The sequence below is a fragment of the Salmo salar genome, chromosome ssa26 (genome assembly GCF_905237065.1).
Source record: "Salmo salar chromosome ssa26, Ssal_v3.1, whole genome shotgun sequence".
Taxonomy (NCBI): domain Eukaryota; kingdom Metazoa; phylum Chordata; class Actinopteri; order Salmoniformes; family Salmonidae; genus Salmo; species Salmo salar.
In genome coordinates this window covers 1,605,014-1,620,359 of record NC_059467.1, presented here as the reverse complement: position 1 = coordinate 1,620,359, position 15,346 = coordinate 1,605,014, and the positions used below count along the sequence as shown (strand labels likewise).

Sequence of the window (15,346 nt, the reverse complement as noted above, 5' to 3'; positions counted from 1 at the left end):
CTCGAACCAGGGACCCTTGTACACATCAACAACTGACACCCACGAAGCATCGCTACCCATCGCGCCACAAAAGCCGCGGCCCTTGCAACGCAAGGGGAACAACCACTTCAGGTCTCAGAGCGAGTGACGTCACTGATTGAAACGCTATTAGCGCGCACCACCGCTAACTAACTAGCCATTTCTCATCGGTTACATAGGTTTTCTCCATCTGTTGGTGTGCAACACTTGCATAACAAGTTAGCTATATTTTCAGCACTAGCCACTGTTCACCTCCTATTGATTGTGCTGCGGTTGCCGCTGGTTGTTTTTAAATTGAACCTTTATTTAACTAGGCAAGTGGGTTAAGAACAAATACTTATTTACAAGGACAGCCTACTCCTTCATCCCGTTGTACAGCGTCATATTTTCCATTCTAACAGAAACCCTGAGGGCTTCGTTTTTCGTTTTTCTCTGAATATAAACACCATAATATTAATCAAATTAATTAAGCCACATTTCTTAAAATCAATCCCATATACTGTGTTATTACAAAAAAGGTTTTACATTCTCTGTTAATGCCATTAAAAACATTTACTTTGTCTCTCTGTGCTTCATAATGTTCTTTCAATTTGCAAGAGGCTGAATGTATCTCAACAGAGAAAGCATCAGAGTGAGTGAAACAGTGGTCCTATCTCTGTATGTAAAGCCCATCTATCTGATGCTGTATGGTCAAAAATAATATGATATTGTTGAAAGCATCCAAGCGAGCAAAATATATTTTTGACCAGACAGCCTCAGATAGATGGGCTTCACATACAGAGAGAGGGGAGCTGATATGCTCACTCGGATGCTTTCAAAAATATCATTATTTTTGACCAGCATTGAAGCGCTGAATGCAAGGGAAGCCAGCGAGCATTTGGCCTACCTTGATAATAAAACAATTATAATAATAGCCAATCAGCTTTGAGCTAAACTGAGTGAGCTCAACTTTGAATGGTCCTGGAGCACCAAAGAAAAGTGTCAAGGGAAGCCAGTTTGGATTGGCTTCACACCAATCACATCACCCCAAATGCCAATCGTCATATACAGAAAAAACTTGAATGGTTGCATCTCTTTGTGTTGTCTTCCGGTGGCCAGCTAGCTAGCTAAAATTGTCACTTTCCTAAATTAGCCATGGATGGAGATCGGGATTGTGGTTTTACTTAATTCTCCGTACTGGCCAATGATTATAACAGCGATTCTGATCCAACCATAAATTCACACGTTGTGCTCCTGGCCTGAAAGGATGTAAGTTCAACATGTAGCTAGATGTAGTAGGTTAATGTTAAATAGCTGGCCTGGCATTTTAGCCAGGTAGGCTAGGACAAAAAAACTAAAAGCGTGTACTGTATCATGACAGTCATAGACCGTTTAGTCAACATGAAAGAGGAGGATGGAATTGGCATTTCACTACAAGTAGGGTGATTCAACATGTTTTTTTCTAGACTGAACCGAAATATAAACGCAACATGCAACAATTTTAATGAGTTTATTCATTTCAGTCATTTGAAATAAATTCATTAGGCCCTAATCTATGGATTTCACGACTCGGCAGGGGCGCAGCCATGGGTGGGAGGGCATAGGTCCAACCACATGGTAGCCAGGCCCAGTCAATCAGAATAAGTTTTCCCCCTCAAAAGGGCTTTATTACAGACATAAATACTTCTGTTTCATCATACGTGGTTACACATGGTCTGCGGTTGTAAGGCTGGTTGGACGTACTGCCAAATTCTCTTAAACGACATTGGCGGCGTCTTATGGTAGAGAAATTAATATTCAATTCTCTGGCAACAGAGACATTCCTGCAGTTGACATTCCTGCAGTCAGCATGCCAATTGCAAGTTTCCTCAAAACTTGAGACGTCTGTGGCGTTGTGTGACAAAACTTTTATTGTCTCCAGCACAAGGTGTACCTGTGTCATGATCATGCTGTTTAATCAGCTTCTTGATATGCCACACCTGTCAGGTGGATGGATTATCTTGGCAAAGGAGAAATGCTCACTAACGGTGATGTAAGTAAATAAAGAACATTTCTGAGAAATAAGCTTTTTGCGCGTATGGAACATTTCTGGGATCTTTTATTTAAATCAATCAATCAAATGTATTTAAAGCCCTTTTTACATCAGCCGATGTCACAAAGTGCTGTACAGAAACCCAGCCTAAAACCCCAAACAGCAAGCAATGGAGATGTAGAAGCACGGTGGCTAGGAAAAACTCCCTAGAAAGGCAGAAACCTAGAGAGGAACCAGGCTCTGAGGGGTGGCCAGTCCTCTTCTGGCTGTGCCGGGTTGACATTATAACAGTACATGTCCAAGATGTTCAAATGTTCATAGATGACCAGCAGGGTCAAATAATAATAATCAGTGGTTGTAGAGAGTGCAACAGGTCAGCACCTCAGGAGTAAATGTCAGTTGGCTTTTCAGAGAGAGAGAGAGTCGAAAACAGCAGGTCCGGGACAAGGTAGCACGTCCAGTGAACAGATCAGGGTTCCATAGCCGCAGGCAGAACAGTTGAAACTGGAGCAGCAGGTGGACTGGGGACAGAAAGGAGTCATCAGGCCAGGTAGTCCTGAGGCATGGTCCCAGGGCTCAGGTCCTTCGAGAGGGGATGGAGAGAGAATTAGAGGGAGCATACTTAAATTCACACAGGACACCAGATAAGACAGGAGAAATACTCCTGAATACTGGAGGCTGAGACAGGAGGGGTTGGGTACGCTGTGGCACCGTCTGATGATACCCCCGGATAGGGCCAATCAGGCAGGATATAACCCCACCCACTTTTCCAAATTACAGCCTCCACACCACTAGAGGGATATCTTCAAACCACCAACTTACTACGCTGAGACAAGGCTGAGTATAGCCCATGAAGATATCCCCCTTGGCACGAACTTGAGGGGGGAGCCAAACCCGGTGTCACGCCCTGGCCATAGAGAGGGTTTTGTTCTCTATTTTGGTTAGGCCAGGGTGTGACTTGGGTGGGCGTTTTCTATGTTTTTCTATGTTTTTGTATTTCTTTGTTTTGGGCCGAGTATGGTTCCTAATCAGAGGCAGCTGTCTATCGTTGTCTCTGATTAGGAATCATACTTAGGCAGCCTTTTCCCACCTGTGCTTTGTGGGATCTTGTGTTTGTGTAGCTGCCTGTGAGCAGCCCAGAACGTCATGCTTCGTTTTCTTCTGTGTTGTTTTGGTGAGTTTCATATTTATTAAACATGTGGAACTCTAACCACGCTGCGCCTTGGTCTACTCCTTTAGACGATCGTGACACCCGGACAGGAAGGTCACTTTAGTGACTCAACCCACTCAAGTGACACACCTCTCCTAGGGACGGGATGGAAGACCACCAGTAAGCCAGTGACTCAGCCCCCGTCATAGGGTTAGAGGCAGAGAATCCCGGTGGAGAGAGGGGAAACCGGCCAGGCAGAGACAGCAAGGGCGGTTCGTTGCTGCAGTGCCTTTTCGTTCACCTTCACACCCCTGGGCAGGACTACACTCAATCATAGGACCTACTGAAGAGATGAGTCTTCAATAAAGACTTAAAGGTTGAGACTGAGTCTGTGTCTCTCACATGGATAGGCAGATCATTCCATGAAAATTGATCTCTATAGGAGAAAGCCTTGCCTCCAGCTGTTTGCTTAGAAATTCTAGGGACAATAAGGAGGCCTGCGTGTTGTAGGCATACGTGTAGGTATGTACGACATGACCATATCGGAGAGATAGGTAGGAGCAAGCCATTGTAATGCTTTGTAGGTTAGCAGTAAAACCTTGAAATCAGCCCTAGCCTTTACAGGAAGCCAGCGTAGAGAGGCTAGCACTGGAGCAATATGATAACATTTTGGGGTTCTAGTCAAGATTCCAGCAGCCGTGTTTAGCACTAACTGAAGTTTATTTAGTGCTTTATCCAGGTAGCTGGAAAGTAGAGCATTGCAGTAGTCTAATCTAGAAGTGACAAAAGCATGGATTAACATTTCTGCATTTTTGGACATAAAGTTTCTGATTTTTGCAATGCTACGAAGATGGAAAAAAGCTGTCCTTGAAAGAGTCTTAATATGTTCGTAAAAAGAGAAGATCAGGGTCCAGTGTAATGCTGAGCTCCTTCACTTTTATTTGAGACGACTGTACAACCATCAAGATTAATTGTCAGATCCAACAGATGATCTCTTTATTTCTTGGGACCAAGTACAAGCATCTCTGTTTTGTTCAAGTTTAAAAGTTAAACAATTGCCACCATCCAATTCCTTATGTCTGAAACAGACGCTTCCAGGGATGGCAATTTTGGGGCTTCGCCATGTTTCATCGAAATGTACAGCTGTTTATCGTCCGCATAGCAGTGAAAGTTAGCATTTTGTTTCCGAATGACATCACTAAGAGGTAACATTTCGGGTAGCCTTCCACAAGCTTCCTACAATAAGTTGGGGGAATTTTGTCCCATTCCTCCTGACAGAGCTGGTGTAACTGAGTCAGGTTTGTAGGCCTCCTTGCTCGCAAGAGCTTTTTCAGTTCTGCCCACAAATTTTCTATAGGATTGAGGTCAGGGCATTGTGATGGCCACTCCAATACCTTGACTTTGTTGTCCCTTTTGCCACAACTTTGGAAGTATGCTTGGGGTCATTGTCCATTTGGAAGACCCATTTGAAACCAAGCTTTAACTTCCTGACTGATGTCTTGAGATGTTGCTTTAATATATCCACATAATTTCTTTCCTCATGATGCCATCTATTTTGTGAAATGCACCAGTCCCTCCTGCAGCAAAGCACCCCCACAACAAGATGCTGCCACCCCCGGGCTTCACGGTTGGGAAGCATGGTGTTCTTCGGCCTGCAAACATTTTTCCTTTTTCCTCCAAACATAACGATGGTCTTTATGGCCAAACAGTTGTATTTTTGTTTCATCAGACCAGAGGACATTTCTCCAAAAAGTGCCATCTTTGTCCCCATGTGCAGTTGCAATCCGTAGTCTGGCTTTTTTATGGCGGTTTTGGAGCAGTGGCTTCTTCCTTGCTGAGCGGCCTTTCAGATTATGTCAATATAGGACTCGTTTTACTGTTGATATAGATAATTCTGTACCTGTTTCCTCCAGCATCTTCACAAGGTCCTTTGCTGTTGTTCTAGGATTGTTTTGCACTTTTCGCACCAAAGTACGTTCATCTCTACGAGACCGAACGCGTCTCCTTCCTGAGCGGTATGACGGCTGCATGGTCCCATGGTGTTTATACTTGCGTACTATTGTTTGTACAGAATAACGTGGTACCTTCAGGCGTTTGGAAATTGCGCCCAAGGATGAACCAGACTTGTGGAGGTCTACAATTCTTTTTCTGAGGTTTTGGCTGATTTCTTTTGATTTTCCCATGATGTCAAGCAAAGAGACACTGAGTTTGAAGGTGGGCCTTGAAATACATCCACAGGTACACCTCCAATTGACTCAAATGATGTAAATTAGCCTATCAGAAGCTTCTAAAGCCATGACATCATTTTCTGGAATTTTCCAAGCTGTTTAAAGGTACAGTCAACTTAGTGTATGTAAACTTCTGACCCACTGGAATTGTGATACAGTGAATTATAAGTGAAATAATCTGTCTGTAAACAATTGTTGGAAAAATGACTTGCGTCATGCACAAAGTAGATGTCCTAACCGACTTGCCAAAGCTATAGTTTGTTCACAAGAAATTTGTGGAGTGGTTGAAAACGAAAATGTCGGAAACGCTAACTTGCTTGACTATGCTTTAGGTCAGGGGTTGGCAACCTTTTCGCCATCTATGGCCATTAGGATATTTATAAATTAACTTTTTAAGGTATAGGGGGCAGTATTTTCGATTTCGGATGAAAAGCGTGCCCAGAGTAAACTGCCTAATACTCGGGCCCAGAGTCAGATATTTGCATATTATTAGTAAATTTGGATAGAAAACACTCTGAAGTTTCTAAAACTGTTAGAATGATGTCTGTGACTATAACAGAATTCATATGGCAGGCAGAAACCTGAGAAAAATCCAACCAGGAAGTGGGAAATCTGATGCTTGTAGTCTTTTCATGTCATTGCCTATCTAACACACAGTGACTTAGGGTTCATTTTTACTTCTTAAGGCTTCCACTAGATGTCAACAGTCTTTAGAACCTTGATTCAGGCTTTTGCAGTGAACAGAGAGCGAACAAGAAGGCCGGGAAGTTGGTGACTCAGAAAATGACATGAGTTCATTGACGCACATTCACGTGAGGAGGTAGCAGTGTTCCATAACGTTTTTCAAGACATTGGAATCGTCCGGTTGGAATATTATTGAAGTTTTATGTTAAAAAGGCCCTAAAGATTGATGCTATACAACGTTTGACATGTTTCTACGAACGTATATATAACTTTTTTTGACTTTTCGTCGTGCGTCCTACATTTGGAGTAGTTTATTGAACGCGCAAACAACAAGGAGGTATTTGGACTTAAATTATGGACTTTATCAAACAAAACAACATTTATTGTGGACCTGGGATTCCTGGAAGTGCCTTCTGATGAAGATCATCAAAGGTAAGTGAATATTTATAATGCTATTTATGATTTTAGATGACTCCAAAATGGCGGGTATCTGTATTGCCTGATGTATTTTTCTGAGCACCGTACTCAGATTATTGCAAAGTGTGCTTTCCCCGTGAAGCTTTTTTGAAATCTGTCACAGCAGTTGCATTAACCTCTCTAGGGTCGGCGGGACGAAATCGTCCCACCTACTCAACAGCCAGTTGAATCCCGTGGCGCGTTATTCAAATACCTTAGAAATGCTATTACTTTAATTTCTCAAACATATGACTATTTTACACCATTTTAAAGACAAGACTCTCGTTAATCTAACCACACTGTCCGATTTCAAAAAGGCTTTACAACGAAAGCAAAACATTAGATTATGTCAGCAGAGTACCCAGCCAGAAATAATCAGACACCCATTTTTCAAGCTAGCATATAATTTCACATAAACCCAAACCACAGCTAAATACAGCACTAACCTTTGATGATCTTCATCAGATGACAACCCTAGGACATTATGTTATACAATACATGCATGTTTTGTTCAATCAAGTTCATATTTATATCAAAAATCAGCTTTTTACATTAGCATGTGACGTTCAGAACTAGCATACCCCCCGCAAACTTCCGGTGAATTTACTAAATTACTCACGATAAACGTTCACAAAAAACATAATTATTTTAAGAATTATAGATACAGAACTCATGCACTCGCTATGTCCGATTAGCTTTTCGGTGAAAGCACATTTTGCAATATTCTAAGTAGATAGCCCGGCATCACAGGGCTAGCTATTTAGACACCCACCAAGTTTAGCACTCTCCAAAATCAGATTTACTATAAGAAAATTTTTATTACCTTTGCTGTCTTTGTCAGAATGCACTCCCAGGACTTCTACTTCAATAACAAATGTTGGTTTGGTTCAAAATAATCCATAGTTATGTTCAAATATCCTCTGTTTTGTTTGTGCGTTCAAGACACTATCCGAATGGTAAAGAAGGGTGACGCGCACGATGCATTTCGTGACAAAATAAATTGAAATATTCCATTACCGTACTTCGAAGCATGTCAACCGCTGTTTAAAATCAATTTTTATGCCATTTTTCTCGTAAAAAAGAGATAATATTCCGACCGGGAAAGCGTGTTTAGGTTCAAAGAGGAAAGAAAATAAAAACATGGGGTCGACTCGTGCACGCGCCTCAGCCCATTGTCCTCTGATAGAGCACTTGCCAAAAGCGCTAATGTTTTTCAGCCAGTGGCTGGAATTACATCATTCAGCTTTTTCCCGCCTTCTGAGAGCCTATGGGAGCCGTAGCAAGTGTCACGTTACAGCAAGGATCCTCAGTCTTCAATAAACAGTCAAGAAGCTCAAGGAATGGTCAGAGAGGGCACTTCCTGTAAAGGAATCTTCTCAGGTTTTTGCCTGCCATATGAGTTCTGTTATACTCACAGACACCATTCAAACAGTTTTAGAAACTTTAGGGTGTTTTCTATCCAAAGCCAATAATTATATGCATATTCTAGTTTCTGGGCAGTAGTAATAACCAGATTAAATCGGGTACGTTTTTTTATCCGGCCGTGTAAATACTGCCCCCTACCCCCAACAGGTTAAGGAGATGTTTTTCTATAATTCTTTGAATAACAGTATTATTTTATCAACGTTTATGATGAGTATTTTTGTAAATTGTTGTGCTGATTCACCGGCAGTTTTGGAGGCAAAATATTTTCTGAACATCACGCGCCAATGTAAAATGGAGTTTTTGGTTATAAATATAAACTTTATCGAACAAAACATACATGTATTGTGTAACATTGAGTCCTAGGAGTGTCATCTGATGAAGATCGTCAAAGGTTAGTGCTTAATTTTAGCTGTATTTCTGGTTTTTGTGACCCCTCTTCTGCTTGGAAAATGGCTGTGTAGTTTTTCTTGTGTTGGCACTGTCCTAACATAATCAAACTTTATGCTTTCGCCGTAAAGCCTTTTTGAAATCGGACAATGTGGTTGGATTAAGGAGAGGTGTATCTTTAAAATGGTGTAAAATAGTTGTATGTTTGATAATATCATAATTCAAATTTTTGTTCTTTTGAATTTGCCGCCCTGATATTTCACTGGCTGTGTCCCGCACCCTAGCGTCCCACGTAGCCCATAGAAGTTAATTTAGGGGCCATATTATTAAAATGTGCAATTTTCTGCTTTATTCATGTTTTAATGTGACTTTAATCACTGACATTGGTTTTATAGTTTATATATGATGTATGTTTCTTGTGTCCTTGATTATTTAGAAAACTGCTAGTCCTATTTAAATAAATATTAGTATTGTAAATAATGTTGTTATTATGATTACTTGTTCAAGCTCACCTCTAATGCGATCTCTGAAACTGCTCATCTTTGACGAGGCGTTATATGTCAGCTGGCAGAGAAGATGACGCTGCTCACAACTGGTTTTCCAGGTTCCAGTCAGTCTTGATCGTAATCGAGTCTTTGCAAGAGTCAGTTTGGAAAAGAACTGCTCACAGCAGTAGGTCGTCCCGAACACAGATGCAAATTTAAGTGCATGTCTCCTCAGAACAGGAAAGTGCTCAGCGCTAACGTACATTTTGTAGAACTCAAGGAGAGGCAGGTTGTTGTTCCTGGCTTTGAGCTCGTCATTGCTTTGCAGCTCAATGACTTTGTGTTGTAGGCCATCCTGCACATCTGCTAGTTCGACGTTAAATGGGGTGGCAAATATGTTTAAACTCCAGTTGTTTACTTTTCATATCCTTAAACCTCTCACAAAATGCCTTCGCGAGCTTTCCGCACTCACCAGAATATTCTGACGTAATCTCAGGCTCTTGTCCTTGCAGAGTAGGAAAATGCATTGTTACCCCTTTCTAGTTGGATTTGCCACAGCTTTAATTTTGCTTCATAACAATTTAACGTTTGACAGCAGTTCGCTGAGAAGCTGGTTCGGCCCTTGGAGCTTGATGTTCAAGTCAGACAGATACTTGGTTATGTCCACCATGAAGGCCAAATCAGACATCCACTTGTCAACACTCAGTTCCGCGACAGGTTCCCCCTCCGTAAAACTGCACAAGCATTTTCCACGGCTCAACCATCGCACCTCACAGTGGTAAACCAGATCACCATACTCCAATTCAAGATCACTCAATAGCTCTTTAATTTTGTGTGTGTGTGTGTGTGTGTGTGTGTGTGTATTTATGAATTGGCTCGGGGGCCTGATCACACAGTCTCGTAGGCTGACGTCCCCCAACCCTGCTTTAGGTCATCTAACTGTTTGTTACTTGCAATATGTTTTGTGGACTTACTGGACAGATGTTGCTCTCCGGTTTTGTGATTAAATAAAGGTGGGGTTGAATTTATTCTGCCACTGTGTCTTCTTATTGGCCTATATATCAGTGTCAGTGTCAGGCATACAGTGCCTTCCGAAAGTATTCAGACCCGTTGACTTTTTCCACATTTTGTTACGTTACAGCCTTATTCTAAAATGTATTAAATACATGCAATCTACACACAATACCCCATAATGACGAAGTGAAAACAGGTTTTTAGACATTTTTTCAAATTTATAAAAAGAAATTAAAACAAATACCTTATTTACATATGTATTCAAACCCTTTGCTATGAGACTCGAAATTGAGCTCAGGTCCATACTGTTTCCATTGATCATCCTTGATGTTTCTACAAGTTGATTGGAGTCCACCTGTGGTAAATTCAATTGATTGGACATGATTTGGAAAGGCACAGACCTGTCTATATAAGGTCCCACAGTTGACAGTGCATGTCAGAACAAAAACCAAGCCAGGAGGTCGAAGAAATTGTCCATAGAGCTCCGAGACAGGATTGTGTCGAGGCACAGATCTGGGGAAGGGTACCAAAGAAAATCTGCAGTATTGAAGCTCCTCAAGATCACCTTGGCCTCCATCATTCTTAAATGGAATAAGTTTGAAACCACCAAGACTCTTCCTAGAGCTGGCTGCCTGGCCAAACTGAGCAATTGTGGGAGAAGGGCCTTGGTCAGGGAGGTGACCAAGAACCTGATGGTCACTCTGACAGAGCTCTAGAGTTCCTCTGTGGAGATGGGAGAACCTTCCAGATGGACCACCATCTCTGCAGCACTCCACTAATCAGGGCTTTATGGTAGAGTGGCCAGAAGGAAGCCACTCCTCAGTAAAAGGCACATGACAGCCCACTTGAAGTTTGCCAAAAGGCACCTAAAGACAATCGGACCATGAGAAACAAGATTCTCTGGTCTGATGAAACCAATATTGAACTCTTTGGCTTGAATACCAAGTGTCACGTCTGGAGGAAACCTCCCCATCCAACCTGACAGAGCTTGAGAGGATCTGAGGAGAAGAATGGGAGAAACTCCCCAAATACCGGTGTGCTTAGCTTGTAGCGTCATACTCGGAATGCTCGAGGCAGTAATCGCTGTCAAAGGTGCTTCCACACATAGTACTGAGTAAATGGTCTGAATACTTATGTAAATGTGATATTTCAGTTTTGTTATTTTTATACATGTGAAAAAAAAATTTAAAACCTGTTTTGGTTTTGTCATTATGGAGTATTGTGCGTAGATTGATGGGGGGAAACAATTTCATCAATTTAAGAATAAGACTGTTACCTAATAATATGTAGAAAAAGTCAAGGGGTCTGAATACTTTCTGAAGGTACTGTTTGAACTAACAGGTTATAGAGCAAACAACGCAATTATCACAACACATAGGTTGTAATATGGATTTTTTCCTTGCTTGGCATCCCCGTTGATTTTACCCATGCACATTTATTGATTGCATATTCTCATTTACATTACATTTACGTCATTTAGCAGACGCTCTTATCCAGAGCGACTTACAGATTGGTGCATTCACCTTATGATATCCAGTGGAACAACCACTTTACAATAGTACATCTATATATTTTATGTGGGGGGGGGGTTAGAAGGATTACTTAATCCTATCCCAGGTATTCCTTAAAGAGGTGGGGTTTCAGGTGTCTCCGGAAGGTAGTGATTGACCAGAGCAGCGAACAGTTTTGACTGGGCTGAGTGGGAACTGTGCTTCCGCAGAGGTAGGGAGGCAAGCAGGGCAGAGGTGGATGAACGCAGTTGTAACGGCCGTCGTTAGAGAAAGACCAAGGTGCAGCGGAGGGTGTGTTCATCTTGAATGAATTTTAATACAAAAAGAGAACACTTGACAAAATAAACAAAATGACAGCCGACAGTTCTGTCAGGTACTAACAACGAAACAGAAAGCACTAAACAGAAACAATCACCCACAAAAACCCAAAGGAAAAACAGGCTACTTATGTGTGACTCCCAATCAGCAACAACGAACTACAGCTGTGCCTGATTGGGAGCCACACACGGCCCAAAGCAAAGAAATACAAAAACATAGAAAAATGAACATAGAACGCCCACCCAATGTAACACCCTGGCCTAACCAAAATAAAGAACAAAAACCCCTCTCTATGGCCAGGGCGTTACAGCAGTGCCCTTCTTTGGGTGTAGGGACTGATCAGAGCCTGAAGGTACGGAGGTGCCATTCCCCTCACAGCTCCGTAGGCAAGCACCATGGTCTTGTAGCAGATGCGAGCTTCAACTGGAAGCCAGTGGAGTGTGCGGAGGAGCGGGGTGACGTGAGATAACTTGGGAAGGTTGAACACCAGACGGGCTGCGGCGTTCTGGATGAGTTGTAGGGGTTTGATGGCACAGGCAGGGAGCCCCGCCAACAGCGAGTTGCAGTAATCCAGACGGGAGATGACAAGTGCCTGGATTAGGACCCGCGCCGCTTCCTGTGTGAGGCAGGGTCGTACTCTGCGAATGTTGTAGAGCATGAACCTACAGGATCGGGTCACTGCCTTGATGTTAGCGGAGAACGACAGGGTGTTGTCCAGGGTCACACCAAGGCTCTTAGCACTCTGGGAGGAGGACACAATGGAGTTGTCAACCGTGATGGCGAGATCATGGAACGGGCAGTCCTTCCCCGGGAGGAAGAGCAGCTCCGTCTTGCCGAGGTTCAGCTTGAGGTGGTGATCCGTCATCCACACTGATATGTCTGCCAGACATGCAGAGATGCGATTCGCCACCTGGTTATCAGAAGGGGGAAAGGAGAAGATGAATTGTGTGTCGTCTGCGTAGCAATGATAAGAGAGACCATGTGAGGATATGACAGAGCCAAGTGACTTGGTGTATAGCGAGAATAGGAGAGGGCCTAGAACTGAGCCCTGGGGGACACCAGTGGTGAGAGCACATGGTGCGGAGACGGATTCTCGCCATGCCACCTGGTAGGAGCGACCTGTCAGGTAGGACGCAATCCAAGGTTGAGCCGCGCCGGAGATGCCCAACTCGGAGAGGGTGGAGAGGAGGATCTGATGGTTCACAGTATCAAAGGCAGCAGACAGGTCTAGAAGGATGAGAGCAGAGGAGAGAGAGTTAGCTTTAGCAGTGCGGAGAGCCTCCGTGACACAGAGAAGAGCAGTCTCAGTTGAATGACCAGTCTTGAAACCTGACTTATTTGCATCAAGAAGGTCATTCTGAGGGAGATGGCAAGAGTGCTGGCCAAGGACGGCACGCTCAAGACTTTTGGAGAGGAAAGAAAGAAGGGATACTGGTCTGTAGTTGTTGACATCGGAGGGATCGAGTGTAGGTTTTTTGAGAAGGGGTGCAACTCTCGCTCTCTTGAAGATGGAAGGGACGTAGCCAGCGGTCAAGGATGAGTTGATGAGCGAGGTGAGGTAAGGGAGAAGGCCTCCGGAAATGGTCTGGAGAAGAGAGGAGGGGATAGGGTCAAGCGGGCAGGTTGTTGGGCGGCCGGCCGTCACAAGTCGCAGGATTTCATCTGGAGAGAGAGGGGAGAAAGAGGTCAAAGCATAGGGTAGGGCAATGTGAGCAGGACCAGCGTCAACCTTCTTTTCAAAATGGTTGACAAAGTCGTCTGCAGAGGGGGGGGGAGGAGGATTCAGGAGGGAGGAGAAGGTGGCAAAGAGCTTCCTAGGGTTAGAGGCAGATGCTTGGAATTTAGAGTGGTAGAATGTGGCTTTAGCAGCAGAAACAGAGGAAGAAAATGTGGAGAGGAGGGAGTGAAAAGATGCCAGGTCCGCAGGGAGGCTAGTTTTCCTCCATTTCCGCTCGGCTGCCCAGAGCCCTGTTCTGTGAGCTCACAATGAGTCGTCAAGGCACGGAGCAGGAGGGGAGGACCGAGCCGGCCGGGAGGATAGGGGACATAGAGAGTCAAAGGATGCAGAAAGGGAGGAGAGGAGGGTTGAGGAGGCAGAATCAGGAGATTGGTTGGAGAAGGATTGAGCAGAGGGAAGAGATGATAGAATGGAAGAGGAGAGAGTAGCGGGAGAGAGAGATCGAAGGTTGCGACGGCGCAATACCATCTGAGTAGGGGCAGAGTGAGTAGTGTTGGAGGAGAGCGAGAGGGAAAAGGATACAAGGTAGTGGTCGGAGACTTGGAGGGGAGTTGCAGTGAGATTAGTAGAAGAACAGCATCTAGTAAAGATGAGGTCAAGCGTATTGCCTGCCTTGTGAGTAGGGGGGACGGTGAGAGGGTGAGGTCAAAAGAGGAGAGGAGTGGAAGGAAGGAGGCAGCGAGAAATGAGTCAAAGGTAGACGTAGGGAGGTTAAAGTCACCCAGAATTGTGAGGGGTGAGCCATCCTCAGGAAAGGAACTTATCAAGGCGTCAAGCTCATTGATGAACTCTCCAAGGGAACCTGGAGGGCGATAAATGATAAGGATGTTAAGCTTGAATGGGCTAGTGATTGTGACAGCATGGAATTCAAAGGAGGAGATAGACAGATGGGTCAGGGGAGAAAGAGAGAATGTCCACTTGGGAGAGATGAGGATTCCAGTCCCGCCACCCCGCTGACCAGATACTCTCGGGGTATGCAAGAACACGTGGTCAGACGAGGAGAGAGCAGTAGGAGTAGCAGTGTTTTCTGTGGTAATCCATGTTTCCGTCATCGCCAAGAAGTCGAGGGACTGGAGGGTAGCATAGGCTGAGATGAACTCTGCCTTGTTGGCCACAGACCGGCAGTTCCAGAGGCTGTCAAAATAGGCTGTTATTTCAATCATTTGTTAGGTATTAAAACAAATTCTGCTAAGGTTTTCAGTCATCTAAAATTATGTGGAATTGCATGAAATGCGTTTATAAAAGGCAACAAAAAAAAGCTACAAACTGTGTGCAACTTCTGCAAGCACCTACTACTCTACTGTTCTGTTCCAGTACGCAAAAGCGAGGATAATGCATGCAATGGTCACCCAGTTTACAAATTAAGCATTGAGTAACACATTATTACAAACACACATGCATTCATATTTTCGTAACAAAATGTATTGATTAAATTTGGAGTTGTCATGCTGAAGTATGGCCATACCTACAGTAATAGGAGCCTAGGTGCAAATCCTACTTTCCTATTAAAGTAGAATTTTCATCTTCAATTGACATCATTGACAGTAATAGGAGTGTATATTGACCTACTGTCGCTGGCCCCTGTCCATCCTCCCCTCTCCAGGCCCATGTGAAGGTTCAGGTGTCCAGTAAGAGCCAGCTGCTGTACATGATGAGCAGGAAGCACCGGGAGCTGGAAGGCCGGCTGGACGACATGCTCTCCCGTATCGCCAAGGAGACCGAGGAGATCAAGGACCTGGAGCAGCAGCTGACCGACGGTGAGAGGGACTAGAACTTGATGATTTGCCTGAGTCCTATTCATTAGGCACAAAAAGGAAGAAAACTGACTGACACGGGGAGGGGCTTTTAAAAAAAAGAATAACTAGGCAAGTAAGTTAAGAACAAATTCTTATTTACAGTGACGGCCTACCCCGGCCAAACC

General features: G+C 43.8%; 1 protein-coding gene across 7 annotated transcripts in view; it reads left to right on the top strand.

Annotated features, from left to right (window-relative positions):
- The window catches only part of cntrl (centriolin), a 114,745-nt gene that overhangs the window by 54,804 nt on the left and 44,595 nt on the right, over positions 1–15,346 (top strand). For all 7 annotated transcript variants that reach the window (XM_045708117.1, XM_014174804.2, XM_014174803.2 and 4 more), the window contains one exon: positions 15,029–15,182. In XM_045708117.1, the coding sequence (XP_045564073.1) occupies positions 15,029–15,182 (154 nt within the window). The remainder of the gene's footprint in view (positions 1–15,028; positions 15,183–15,346) is intronic.